The sequence below is a fragment of the Anopheles nili genome, chromosome 3 (assembly GCF_943737925.1).
Source record: "Anopheles nili chromosome 3, idAnoNiliSN_F5_01, whole genome shotgun sequence".
Taxonomy (NCBI): domain Eukaryota; kingdom Metazoa; phylum Arthropoda; class Insecta; order Diptera; family Culicidae; genus Anopheles; species Anopheles nili.
The window spans coordinates 60,886,113-60,900,012 of record NC_071292.1 but is presented as its reverse complement, the minus strand read 5'-3'; the positions used below and the strand labels follow the sequence as shown (position 1 = coordinate 60,900,012).

At 46.5% G+C, this 13,900-nt stretch overlaps 4 protein-coding genes across 4 annotated transcripts; 1 reads left to right on the top strand and 3 right to left on the bottom strand.

Moving 5' to 3' along the window:
- Positions 1–1,206: 1,206 nt before the first annotated feature.
- On the bottom strand, positions 1,207–1,750 carry LOC128724755 (natterin-4-like). The gene is made up of 2 exons (XM_053818476.1): positions 1,747–1,750; positions 1,207–1,634 (listed from the first exon to the last, which is right to left on the bottom strand). The coding sequence occupies exons 1-2, from the start codon at positions 1,748–1,750 to the stop codon at positions 1,207–1,209; spliced, it is 432 nt and encodes a 143-aa protein (XP_053674451.1).
- A 6,266-nt stretch (positions 1,751–8,016) lies between these two features.
- Positions 8,017–9,548, bottom strand: LOC128723403 (ubiquitin-related modifier 1 homolog). Its single transcript, XM_053817137.1, has 4 exons — positions 9,370–9,548; positions 9,088–9,155; positions 8,879–9,009; positions 8,017–8,746 (listed from the first exon to the last, which is right to left on the bottom strand). The coding sequence occupies exons 1-4, from the start codon at positions 9,429–9,431 to the stop codon at positions 8,678–8,680; spliced, it is 330 nt and encodes a 109-aa protein (XP_053673112.1). The 5' UTR covers positions 9,432–9,548; the 3' UTR covers positions 8,017–8,677.
- Positions 9,549–10,467: 919 nt separating this feature from the next.
- On the top strand, positions 10,468–11,233 carry LOC128725742 (polyisoprenoid diphosphate/phosphate phosphohydrolase PLPP6). Its single transcript, XM_053819508.1, has 2 exons — positions 10,468–10,514; positions 10,583–11,233. Exons 1-2 carry the CDS (start codon positions 10,503–10,505, stop codon positions 11,231–11,233), a joined length of 663 nt encoding a protein of 220 aa, XP_053675483.1. The 5' UTR covers positions 10,468–10,502.
- A 65-nt stretch (positions 11,234–11,298) lies between these two features.
- LOC128725175 (acylglycerol kinase, mitochondrial) lies at positions 11,299–12,794 on the bottom strand. The gene is made up of 3 exons (XM_053818898.1): positions 12,685–12,794; positions 12,486–12,621; positions 11,299–12,427 (listed from the first exon to the last, which is right to left on the bottom strand). The coding sequence occupies exons 1-3, from the start codon at positions 12,792–12,794 to the stop codon at positions 11,324–11,326; spliced, it is 1,350 nt and encodes a 449-aa protein (XP_053674873.1). The 3' UTR covers positions 11,299–11,323.
- Between the last annotated feature and the right edge of the window lie 1,106 nt (positions 12,795–13,900).

The following is a 13,900-nucleotide window of genomic DNA, read 5'->3' as shown; positions in this document are numbered from 1 at the left end:
CCAGTTTTCGTCAGAAAAGTAGGAAATTTAATTTACCAACGCGAAACTGGTGGTGTTACAGCGGAAGACTTTACTGGAGAAGTTTAAAAAAACGCACCGCACTGTTGTAACTCATCACGACAATACACTGTAACGGTTCGCTGTTTAAACGCCTTAGATGCAGATGGACGTCCAATGAAATACCAGCACGTTAACCGCTCTCAGCTAACCCCGAAAAGAAAGGACTCTTCCTGTGAGACCACAACCGTCGATGGAGCATTTATTGCTCTCAACTTGCCCCGTTATAGGCATAGGGAAGTGAAACAACTTTGACATTCAATTACCCTTTCGGGGAACACCCCAAGTGGCGGTTCCGGAAGTTTATTGCGGAATTTTTAAGTACATGTTAACGTAAAGCAAAACTATTTGGCAGTTGTAACCAGTCGGGAGGAAGCACAGAATGTGGAATGATTCAATTACATTGCAAAACAGCAAGTGAGTTGATGTAGATGAACAAATGTATCAGCGGGTTGCATGTTTTCCACAGTAATGGACATAAAAGGTATCCTGGAAAGGGTTCAATTGAAGGTTAATTGCGCAGGGTTGCTATCCTGCTTTTCTCCTTTACTGTAGGTGTTTCTGTTCAAATGATCTGTATCCGAATTCTGCTTTTAATTTCTCTTTCATTTGTATGCGTACCTATTGCTTCACGCCTTTTCCTGTCCACAAACGTGTGAACTCATCTTTCTTTGATTACAACCAAAGGTATTTTTGGGAGGTCGATGGCCTGCGGGTATCAACGCTTGTGGTACAACGGAACAAATTATCAATCTGACATTGTTTCATATCTATGATTGCGATGAAATAACAGTTACAATACGCTGTGCAGTGAAACCACTTTTAAAACGAAAAAGAAAAGTGATTTAAACCTTACTTCAACAAGATTTTTTGAAATATTTTTTATTATATTAAATCTTTCAAAATATGTTGACCAAACATGCATTTCGTGGAATATCCTAGTATTGAGTTTAAATATAACGAAATTGTATCACGAAATTATAAGTCTCCCTAATGAAAAAGAAAATGCATGGTGCTGTTTTAATTCGTAATAGAATGCGAGCGCAATGCTGAACGCTAGCTAATTGATATGAATTTAACCGTACTGGAAGCATTACCAGATAACCAATTTGTTCACCTTCTACATTTACTGATGATAAGAATTGTTGATTATATCTCGATCAGCACCTCGTAACGGTCGAACTTTTCTTCACGTCCATTGAACGGAATGTACAAACATCTATGGCTGCGGTGGATCTTGCCCGGCGTTATACTGCCCAAGTATTTCGTCCGGCCAATGTAGAGTATCTCGCCACTGGAAGTGTAACCACCAGGAACAGCGTTCGGTGGTACCCTGCCAAATTCAGCAGATATCCAAGCAACATTGCTGCCACACAGCACCTCGAACGAGTCCTTATTGTGCTCTTTCCCGTAGTAACAAACGCTCGCTATACCCCGACTCGGTATGATCTTTCCCGGAATCTGATCACTCTCATGGTTAGCCTTGCCGATGTAGATCGGTGATTTATCGATATCGTGACCCGCCAAAACGGCGTCGCTGGGGAACCAATCGGTTATCTTCCGATATTGCCAGCGCACTGCAAGACAAAATCCAACCCGATTAAACGACGTTCCGTACTATTGGAGAAAACGGCGATCGGATTTGCACTTTCCGCATTTCACCACGAAAAGTAGCAGACCTGTCCTTACCCATGTCGGTACGGGCAAATAACGAGGAGCTGTTGAGTCACACTGATATTCACTACCACAAAATGCAACAAATACGGATCTAGAGTCACTTTGTTCGTACTTGCACACGACGCACAGTAGAATAAATACTAATATTTGATCTCCATAGAAGTGAATGGTTAGATGTCGGTTGAAGCGTATGTAATAAATTTTTGGGGCGAGCTGTTCATAGATTGTAGCCACTATCATTTCCACCAGTATCCGTTTCGAAGAAACAGATATGACCTAATCGTAATCAAACTGCTGTAATTCACCGTTATATAAACAGATAATCTCTTGCTAGTACAGAGTCAAACACTCTGTAAAAGTTTACGTAAAATTCGAGAACGTTAGCTGGTGATACCGGCCTGCACATTGGTTCCAACATAGAATTAGCAACGAAATGTCCTAACATTCAGACGTTTTCCTGGAATTTTACTACGTTGATATCAGTGGAGTTTCTTCTTCTCCTTCTTGATTGGCTCGAAAAGTGGTGTACGGTCAAGCCCTACCTTGGTATGATTAGCCAAGGCTTACATGACTTGAAATTACTAGTAGCTGGATAGTCAGTCCTGTGTACAGGGGATGGGCGGGGGGGGAGGCTTGGCTCAGACGAGAAACGATTTCGATACTATCGTGGAGTGGAGCTCATCAGTTCCAATTTAACGTTCCAACCATTAGGGTAGTTTATCAGTTCCTATTAAGGAAGCGGTCGATTCGGAGCGGAGCACGACTGACCTTTCGGCTGAACAGGAATTTTTCTATCCTCGTAGTAACATGTGTAAGAAAATTCATTCTTTCGAAATTCTCAGTGGATAGTGTAAAATGGCAAACCGATTCTTTCAAACTTCCACTCTAACTGGTATGATGTTTGTTGTTTGCAGTGCGTTGGCAGCATTGGATGCTAAACGACATTTTCCCTACCGATGCCTTTCTGGCAGGGTACGACATTGATGATTCACCTATTTACATCGGACGAGCGTTCCACGAAAGTGATCAGATTCCCGGGAAAATCGTACCACACCGTAACATAGCTAGTGTCTGCTACAATGGCATAGAATATGGAAAGCGCTCATTAGAAGTTCTGTGCGGCAACAACTTTGAGTGGGTGGTGAGTGAATTTGGTAGGGTACCCCCGAACGCTATCTGTGGTGGACGAACTTCAGACGGCGAGGTGCTCTACATTGGGCGAAAACGACACTTAAATTCCCTGACGCCAGGCAAGATTCATCCGAGTAACTCTTGCCTATACATACCATTTGGTGGCTGGGAGATTGCATTCGAACGCTACGAGGTACTAGTCGATAAAACGACTCTTACGCTAGAAGGAGCCGTCTAGCCTTCGATGGCGGTTATCCAATTCTTATATGTTATATATCTTGTTCATATGTTCAATAGCTGCACTCTCTGTCCATGTTTCAAAAGTCTTAATAAATGGTTACATAAGCGGTGTATGCCTGGTAAAGCCTGTCTTGACTAAAATTCGCTCTTCACTTGCGTACTTTTACATACGAAGGAGGTTCAGTCGAGTTTTGAGCCCGATAAGATAACGTCATGTGTTTGTGCCGCACGCTAACGCTTCGGCTATCGAACCCTATTCAACATCCACCGGCAACATAATATTTTTTATAATTTTTCTAATGTCATGTGCCACGTAAACGTCCAAAACAACCTTTCTCATGAAGATCCCTAACGGCGACCGAACGCTGTCGTCTGCTAGTCTGCCTGATCTGATCCGACGAATTTTTCCTCACTGTTTGCGGCGATCCCGTGACCTGCACCCGCCGCCATCATCATGGGCGACTGTCATGGCCGTCATACACTCGACAGCGACTATCCTCCCGAACGTCTGCATGCGCCATGCGCACAAACACATGTGCTACTCCTTTCGATGGCGACCGTGTGCACCGGAAAATGCGATCGCGCGCGGGCCGCCGGGATGCTCCGTCATGGGAAACGAAGGAAACGAGATCATTGACCAACTCGTTCGGTCGGGCGATGACGTACAAACCATAGCCGAAGCCACCCGATCCTAGCTGAGAGTGTGAAATGGTCGCCTTCCCAACAACAAAAATCCCATCTCTACTGACCCCAGGTGTTAATAGATGCGGAGGTGGCTCCCTACCGGACACATTGTCACCGACCGGCTACGTTGATTGTCGCCATTTTACCAAAACGCCCAAGCACTATATCAACGAGGGTGACAGTTGAGACTTGCATACTGTCCCGTGCGCGTCAACGGACCCGAACGATCTTGGCTGTTGACTTCCGTTCTGCTGGGACCGTGGTTTCCCATCGCACGTAAACGTCACCGTTTAAAAATACCCACACCTGGCTAAGCGCCTGCCTTTGTACGCACGAAATTGCGCTTGTTTGTTTGCCCCGCGCGGAGGAATCGTGAGCACCCATCCACTTCGGTGTGGTTTGTCAATCTTAAACGCTCTTGCCACCGGGCGGACCGACCAACCGAGCAAATGAAGCAAACGGACCCGTCCGTGCGGTCAGTTTCACTGTCATAACACACGCCGGGCGTGTGAAAAGCAGGATCAAGTTCACACGCCCCACGATTAACGATCGCCGATCGCGCACTGGGTGAGATGCGATCGCGTTTAAAATGGAACATAAAAAGCAACTTCGAAATCGAATCCGTTGACGGAAGGAAAAGAAGACATTGGCCCAAACAAAGCCAGGGGTTTCCGAGAGGGCGTTTGGTTTTTTTTTTTGGGAGTATTTTAGTTAAAAATAAGGAGAAAAAAGATGTCTTACATGCGACCGACACTGAACATACGCAGAATGATCATGCGGGATTTCCCAGCTGCTCTTCGTGCTCTTTACGTTATGAATTGGAAGATCGTCTCGCGCGCAAAACAAAAAAGAAGGACTTATGAAGCACGTTCGAGAGCGTCTCATTACGTTCGAAAACAAGAACATCTTCTTCACGGAGACACGGAAAATGGTCCCTTCTGCGCCACGGAGCGGCAAAATGCTTGAGATCATTTAGGAAGTGTGGAAAATGACGCTCGCTAAGAGAAACATTCACCGCCCACGGACGTGTCAGCGGACCGGACCATAAATCACACCCAGCTACGTTAAGGAAATTGGCCGTATTTGCACGTTCGTGGCCAAACGCGTGAATCCATGCCGATTGCACGGCTTACAGAACGATCTGTTTTTGGATCAAAAATCAAACAAAATTGGTTTTCATTTAACCGATGCTTTGTGCATCCATCTGCTGTAGTTTTGCAACGAAAAATTGTCTCAAAACTTCCATAGTTTCAGTTGAGTGGATACGTAACTGCAAAAACAGCGATCGAATCGTCCAGTACACGCGCGTTTCACGGGTGAAACGAATGCAACCCACACCCGCGAAATGCAACGGAGGGTGAAAAGCCGTCCTTCGGCCATCATTTCCAACCGAAAAGGAAACAAACAATCGCTCCCGTCGGGGCTTTGGCAGCTCAAGGGCAACCGTCGCTGGTGGTTTTCACACGACGCCCGCGCGAATCTCACGTTTGTTCCTTCCACCCTCCAGCCACATGGTGAAACCGAAATAAAACCACCCCCCTTGGAAACACCCCCCTGGGAAAATCCCGCGTGTACGGATTTGCAACCTTGAGCCAATCGTTTGGCGCGTGTTGCGCGTCCGGCAACACCGGCAACCTACTTATTCATCGTCACGTCAACCACACATCCGTCAGCCCCGCTGATCATGGTCAGTGACCGACATTCACCGGGACGCGTAAAGCGCGACCAGATCCGCTTCGTGCCGGACACGGACCTGTCAATACGCTGTCCTGGTTGGCTTCCGGGGTGACACGCGAACGCGTGGAAACAACGTGCTCATCATCCATTCGCCTTGATCAACAAAGTGCACCACAAAAGGACGAATTCTCGCCAAGGGAAAGGGGTCGTTTTTGGCATGTGCCACCGCATGCCGGATGGTAGCGAACGCAACACGCATATCAAACATCCTAGGAATGTCCGCCGAATAGTTGAACCGGGTCTCAGGCTGCAGTGTCTGACCGCACCACGTTAAGTAGCACCTCCGCGAAACAGTAAAAGCGTTGTTTATTGCTCAAATTATATCACACGATCGCCATTTGTCAACATGCCATGCCCATCACAAACGATCAGCAGCAGGAAAACGCCCGAATTTGAAAAGCTGGAAGACGAATTTCCACCGAGAGGGGACGTATTTCGTGCGGCGTTTTCTTTCTTTCCAACTGGCCAAACAAAATCAACATCCACCCTAGCAAAACAAACCGCACGATGCACATTTCGTACCGCCACATGCACTTTGTGGCCAACCCCGTTCGCATCCCCGTCGCATCCAAATCAATGCCAAGCATCGTGCAGCTATTTTTGGGTGCAGTCTGTTTGAATTTATCGCGCTGCAATAAATCGTGCCACCGCATCGTTTCGCTTTCGTGGCCCTGCTCTGGTGCGTGCTATACCACGCCAGACCGGACTCTAGCTAGCTGCGGTAGAGAGTACGCCACGATCACTGCAGAAGCTCCTACTTGATCGACCGATCGAGTGGCTAGAGGCTCGATCGGTGACCACCGAAACGGAGAGCTTCCCTGTCTCGGTCGGTGGTAGCAGATTTGAAGTTTCTAAAAATATCCTCGCACACCCGCGACGAGACGACCCCAGGGCACCCGTTTTCTGCCGCTTTCCTTTCACGCGGCTCCCACACGTACGTCAATGTTTATCTTAGTTCACGAGCGGCGCGCGTTATACCACGAGGAAGTAGCTGGCGGGTGTGTGCGGTGTAATCCCCACAGGTTTTGTAATTTCATTGAACTTGAAAAGGTAAAACCGGTACCGCTCGAAAAGTACCGCCCGGCGGAAGCGTTTGATCTCCGGTGAGAAAGTCACACGCACCGGCATAACGTTTGATCCCGTGTTTGACCGCGTCGGGATCAAAGCCGATCGGTCGATATCTTGGCGATAGTTCAGGATCACACCGCGCCTAGTGCGGAAACACGCCAACGCATGTTCGCTCACGGTGGCATTTGCATTGTGCATTCGGTTTGAGCAACTGATACTCCTTCCTGATAAATAGACGGCACACGGATCGCGCTAGGACGCGATTGAGACATCCCATTATTTACGGATCCTATTTTTGCGCGATCTTCCTCGTCCTGCTTGGGTGGCTTGACGCCTAACGCTACTTTTACCGGTAATCATCCGGCAAAAATAGATCATCCGTAGAACCCTTTTTCCGCGCAGCCAATTAGGCAGAACAGTTGGCAGTTGATTTTCGTTCCCGTCTTCCTCGCTGTGTAATAAATATACCATCCATCAAGGCGCACGACGATAGTTTACGGCGATCAAGATCCATTTGGCCCGTATAAACCATCTTTTCCTCGTATTTCCCCCTTTTTCTTGCCTTGAAACACGCTTCCAAAACAACAACACCAACGGGCGTGTGTCTAACGTTTTGTTTGGCAAATAAATCGTGCCCCAAATCTCCCCACTCCGGACGGTAACACACGTATTGTCCTGACCCTTCACACCGGCTGCCCCAATCCGATGTCAGTTTGCCAGTGTTGACAGGATTTGTGGCGTCCCGTTCGCGTCACCCCGACGCAATCTAGTCGCACACTCGCCCGCTCCAAAATGTACCCGTACGCCTAAACCTTCCCGTGCCTTTCCGGCGATAGGGAAGGTTTATTTTTAGTGTACCGCCTCACGGTGCACACGAGCTGCCGGTGTTGGCCGTCGATGGCGTCGGCACCTAATTTTCTTCGATAGTTTACACGCCGTGAGAGACACTTAACGCTCGGAACCGGTCGAACCGGTGGAGAAGAAAAATCGAACCACCCTTCTAATCGTCGTTCCGCGTTGGCGCTGTGACGTTCGCGGGATGTAATTGCCGCACGAATGATGTTCCAAAACAACTAGAACAACAGGAAAATTGAGAGCCGGGAAAAAAAAACGTCACGATCGTTCGTTTTCCCACGCGCTAGCTATCCAAGGGCGTTTTTCTTCGCGTTACCAACGACGCAGCAAGGAAACGGTGCCGCCAATTTTCGACAATGTAGCACCAATAAGTTCGCATGCACACTTCCTACGGGCCACTAAGCAGAGCGGGAATAATGTATGGAAAACAGATGCCGGGAAAGACACGCCGAAACAACTACAAATCCTACGGTTCGCTCCTACGCAAAAAAAAACCACTGCAGCACGAGGAATAATGGTCGAAGGGGGAATTAAAACGCGTTAGTACTCACAGAAACACGGATGAAGTAATCAGCTTAAATTGGTATATTTTCCGTAACTCTTTTTCCTCGTACGATAATTATCATAAACAAAAACGGTTATAAAAAACACCCTGATCGTAGGCAGCGGTCGAGGTACCGCGCGTATAAGTAAGGTCTGCTTAGCTTTAAAAAATCAAATGGGGTTAATTTTGCTCCTCGCTTACATCACTCCGCTTGCGATTAATTAGCTAAAGATGCAGTATACACGCACGTAGCCGCGGGTTAAAAAAATAAACCGAAAACCGCTCTGAGTAGCGATCGTCTGGCGGAGCACTCGAGACCTCTGGCGACTGCCATCGTTGATAGAGCTACCGTCAACGCAACATCGACACGACGTCGGCCTGTTATCAGCACCGTTCGCGGTGCGCGGTTTTAGGATTAATTTTGTTTCCTCGATCTTCGCCTACGCAACCATAAGAAAGCGGATTTTTTTTTCACGTAACGTGGCTTAACGGCGACTTCAACCCCGTGAGGACGTGGGAAAGTGAGCCTTTTTATCTTAACACTAAAACCGATCTTAACGTCCTCGCTGCTCTATTTAGTGGAGGTAGCGAGTAGAAATAGCAGCAGTAGTATCTGCAGTATTAGTAATAGTATTAGTAGTAGTAGAATTAGTTTATCACAGTTAACATTCCTGGCTGCGTTGTTTATCCGCCATGGAGAGTGGAAATGAAGAGAATATGGTCACCAGGTTGAAGGATGTACTCGGTTTCTCCCTGTGAACGAGAAGAAGCAGAAACGAGAGCAGGATAAAGCGACAGTCCACTACTACGGCATGTGATTTTCGGTTATGCTTCCGCTAAATCGGGAGCTGATGTAAGTAAAGATCGATCGTGTTGTCTACTCACCATCAAATCCCAGTCGGTATCGTTGATCATGACGAGGATGCCGGGTCGTACCGTGTTATCCTGGAGGAACAAATTCACGTCACCCGTAAGCAAATGATCCCGAAGCCATCGTAGCATTTCCTCGAGTAATACTGTGAAAAGGAGCGATGATGTTACGCATGAAAAGGAAAGCTATGCTGACTCCAATCTCGGAGGGCTATAAGACTTACCTATTTTCGAACCATCCAACGGTACGATATGTTCTTTCACACCGCCGAAAAGCGTTTCGGCTCCTCCACTGTGGAATGAAAAATATAAAAAAGGAAACATAAGTCGGTCATGGTGCGAAGAAAATGACAGAAACGAACGGAGGAAGATTTTGGTGATCGCCCACCGTGTTCCTGTTGCAGTCGACGAACACGAGCGGTACGAATGCGGTAAGAATAGTAACATTCAACACCGGTTCTACGCTGGATGACGACAGCGACATTTCTTCCGTGACGCACGCTCACCTGAACTCGACAGTGATGGTTGAAGCACCGGAGATCACCTCATCATCAATTGAATCATCCATTCTGTTGCTCGGACCAATGATTAACACACCACTTGCAATGATAAATGAAAGGCTACTGTTGCCCCTCCACCGGTTGCGAATCTTTCAATAATAACAGTACAAGAACACGCTAGCCGATCCGGCAATGATGTGGCCCGGTCAATAACAATCCGCGAACAGCTCCGGACAATGACACTTTCGTTCCGCTTGCGCGTGAAAAACTGGCTGTTTTTCCTTCGAGCAGCTGTTGCTTATACGTAGAACGACTGGGAAAACGAATTTTCACACGGTTTTGTGAAGCAGTGTTCGTGGTCACGAATCGTTCACTGGTATTCGATCGTGCGCGTTGTGATTTCTTCGCGAAAGATCACGCATGCAGCACAGCGCCTGTCGTGGAAGAAGATCGAGTGGGAAAATCTAACTATATTGCAGGCATATATTTTTATGAATTACCGACAATACAAACTTTTAGCAACGTGACTCAGTTGGTTGATGGTAAATAGAATAAAACTGAATATTTCCGTATAAGTTGTAGCACATCCGTATGCACGTTTTAGATGAATTGACGTTTATATGCCGGTTGCAAATGTAAACACCAAGGATACTGTTGCGCTTAGATTATTTGTTTTCAATTTCCACGAATCGTGTTTCTAGGAAAATCAAAATAGAATAAAAATTTCTCCAACCTGAATTCGTATGGTTAACTAATATAAATTATGTCTTAAAAGAGAGTAAATCTATAACAAATAAACAATAACAATGAAAGCATGTTCGTTTCCAAAGGGAAACTGTCAAAATCGTGCGCCTAAACAATTTACATCTACAAAAGGAACCAGCTGCGCACAGCTGTGTTTATTTTCTTCCAGACCAAAGAAAGATTTGTGCAGCTGATACGAGGTAATTGAATCATCAAGTGCACGGTTCAAATTATCTACACAACCAGTTACTGAGAGCATGCGATAATTCATAGTAAGCTTTTGGGTTTCGCTTTCACAGCGTTGGTACATGGTGGATTGCAATCTACGTCACACCAGCATCGTCACCAGCTAGAAGGATATTTATTTTTAAAGATCAATACTCATTCGTGCCAACATGGGTGAAAGTGTAAGTGAATAGCGTCACAACTTTTGCTTTTCTTTGCTGTACCTCTAACAAATTCTCACCGGTTGCAGGTCGATTCGAAAACCCGTCTAGAAGAGGGAAGAAATATTCCACCAGCGTTGAAAAAGTTGCTCGAATGGGATGTTGTGATGACGAAACAGTTCGTTAGCTTCACGCTGAACTTTGTGCCATTTCGTTCGCTGCGAACGCACTGCAAGGTGCTAGAATATTCATGCCATGGGATCGCATGGCTAGCCGGATGGCTGGCATTTTGTTGGATGATCGACAAACCCGAGTGGTATCAAATGCAAGTAAACTTATTCATCGGCCTGCTAACGGACATCGTGATGGTGGCGGTAATAAAGGCGGCTACTCGCCGACGTCGACCAGCCATAAATGATGATCCGCTTTGCTTCGGACCGGACAAATTTAGTTTTCCCTCGGGACACGTTTCGCGGGGCGTCTTCATCACCACGTTTCTGATCGTGCTTGATCCCGTCACGATCGTGCTTTGGCCCCCACTATTGGCCTGGACCGTATCGCTATGCATTTCACGCCTAATTCTGTATCGTCACCACATTCTGGATGTCATTGGGGGGATCGTGCTCGGACTGTTCAATGCTCTACTTATATCGATCCTGTGGTTCGATCAGGAGGGTAGCGTTTGGCTGATCAACTGGATCACGGACGAACGGGTAGCTGGTGCTGAATATGCTGTGTGAACGTACTAAACTATTTACACCCTATTTATGATGAATGTAAACCGACAAAATGCATAAACGTCCTTTGTCCTTTTATTTTCACGTGCGCAACTAAAAGGTAAATATTTCCACCGCTTTCGGCACGAGCGTTATCCGGATGGGGCGTACTTCGTAGGCTTCATTGTCGATGGAGTAATAAATTTCCGGGTCCGTATCTTCAACCTTTAACCGCTCTGGTAGAAGCTCAACCGTACGCACCTCGATGCTGTCCGTCGTGGGGCATTCCACAAATTTGCGATTCCTCACTCGACCCCAGCTGCCTCCGATGAAACCAAAGCTCGAGTCAACCTGTTCACCGACGAGTACGCTCAACTTTGCTGATTCTGATGATGTTTCGATCTGCTCGCCCTCGTTTTCCTCCACCTGAACATTGGCGGTTTTGATCACTAGTTCCGACGGATCTACTTCCATCTCATGACGAACGGCACATTTCTCGTTGACTATTTTCGAGTAATCTATCTTCGGGGCTGTCTTTGACCGAGGCACAAATACAGACCACCATCGCCGCGGCTGTTGTTCCTGCTTTTTAGCCGCCGCCCATTGATCGTCAAAGTCCTTGTAGCAGTTGCTGCAACCGGTGCATGGTTCTGTGTAGGAGAGCTTCGCCTTGCAGTTCCACGTGTGCGCACTGTCGAATGCATTGAACAGGAACGCGGTATAGTCCCGCAACGAGGCCGTGTACCAGTATTTATCCCGCAGCGCAAGAATGTCCCGGAAAGCACCCCACTGGAGTGCACCCACGGCGTATACCGGTTTCTCCGGGGGCTTTTCGTCGACTGCACTCGGCATTACCTCGATGCGCATGATATCTGTCTTTTCCTTCTTTCCCGCAATCACGGCATACGCTGCGTTAGCCATGGTGCGCACATTTTCAAGATCGCAATTTTTTGAACCTTGTGTGGAGAATAATTTCGTGGCCAGAGTGTTGGTGCGTCCGAGTGGTAGCACTCCTATCGGACATTGGGCACCATCGGCACGGCGTTTCATACCGGATACTGCTTCCGATAGGGTTCCATCTCCTCCAGCAACGACGAGAGCGTCTGGAAGAGCACTCAGCTCTTCTATGTACCGGCGCGCGTGTCCTTCGGAATCGGTTTTCACAACATCCACCTCAAAACCGGCCAGGTGCAGAATAGGCTCACAATACTCATGGAACTAAACGAAAAAAAAAACACCTTTAATGAACTGCTGGATTGGTTTGGTTAGCACTAACATCTTCCTCCGATGATTTGCGATTCGCTGCCGGGTTAAGCAGCACCAGTACTTTTGGAGGTCTTTGGTTTAATCCGATCTTTACATCTCCATACCGTGACGCCTCAGTGCAATAATGTCGCATCAGTTGTTTGATTCTACGAATAATAATTTGCTAAGTAATGGTACAAGTTTCAACACAATAAGTAGCGGAAACTTACTCATATTTTTCATTTGAGTACGACACGCCGTATGCAAGTGCACTAGCGAAGAATGTCGATTTCTTCCAGTTATTTCTCACGGCTTTTGCGAACCTTAGTACAAATGCCATTGTATAGAAATTAAATTATAATTAAACCACGTGAAAGGTCACTGTTCTGCCGGCAAACATATTATTCCAAGATACAATGGACCACCTCTTAGGATTTTTGAATCTGAGCCAAAAACAAGAACACTTTCATGCTGGGGTTGTGTAAGATGTAAACAAATTCTTTATTGTCAAAACCTCTCCCTTTAGAAACTTTCTTATTTTCATACTTTTTATCAAAACAATGCTGTGAGTTAAAGAATTTACAGAAGCTAAAATTGTAATTTTTCTAATATATTTAGATACTTTTGCATAATATATGGTAATGAGAATACCAAACATAATATACATAATTTGTATATATTGCGAAACATATGAGAGTATATCTGTTATATTTTCATCGTCGAAATGGAATTTTGACAGCATATGTAAACGACTGTCATACGGCTGCCATCGAGCTGTCAAATCACACTCGATTGTCCGACCTCGCTTAGTAACGCATGCTGTTTACCAAATGGTTGTCAAAATATGGTTGAATTCCGATGCGCTTGCACGTAGAAGCTAAAATTCCTGCTCGGTTAAAAGTGAAGTGCGCAACGTTAATCGTGAACAGCTTCGACGTAACGTAATCGATATCGATTTCCGCGAGTTTCGTGAAACAGTGCGCACGGTAAACCGGATTCTCCGTGATCGAACACACGGCTTCGCAACCTCGCGGAAGAAGAAAAAGAAGAACGAAGTGGAAATGTAATTCAAGGCGACAGAGTGCGGTTAAAAATCTCGGTAGCAGAACAAAAAACATCCATACGCGATCGTTCGCAGTAGGTAAGGAGAAAAATCGTTCTTGCGTCGTTGTGGCGTGTAGCGTTTAGTGACTGTTTCCATGCGGATTCCAAGAACTCCAGTGCTCAGTTTGTTATTATTATCCAGCCTAGATAATTCCGCTTTTTATCGCGTTATCGAGTTGCCTCCTGTTTTGTTCCCTCAACGCGCTGCCGACGCCCCACTCGTGCCTTCATAGTTCACCCGTCGTGACACACAATACGCGGTTCCATTTGGGCATCGTTTTGCGTTGGCCCCGAGCTTATCAGAGTGCTTCCATTGCGTTTCATCCTGCTCGGCAAGTGCGG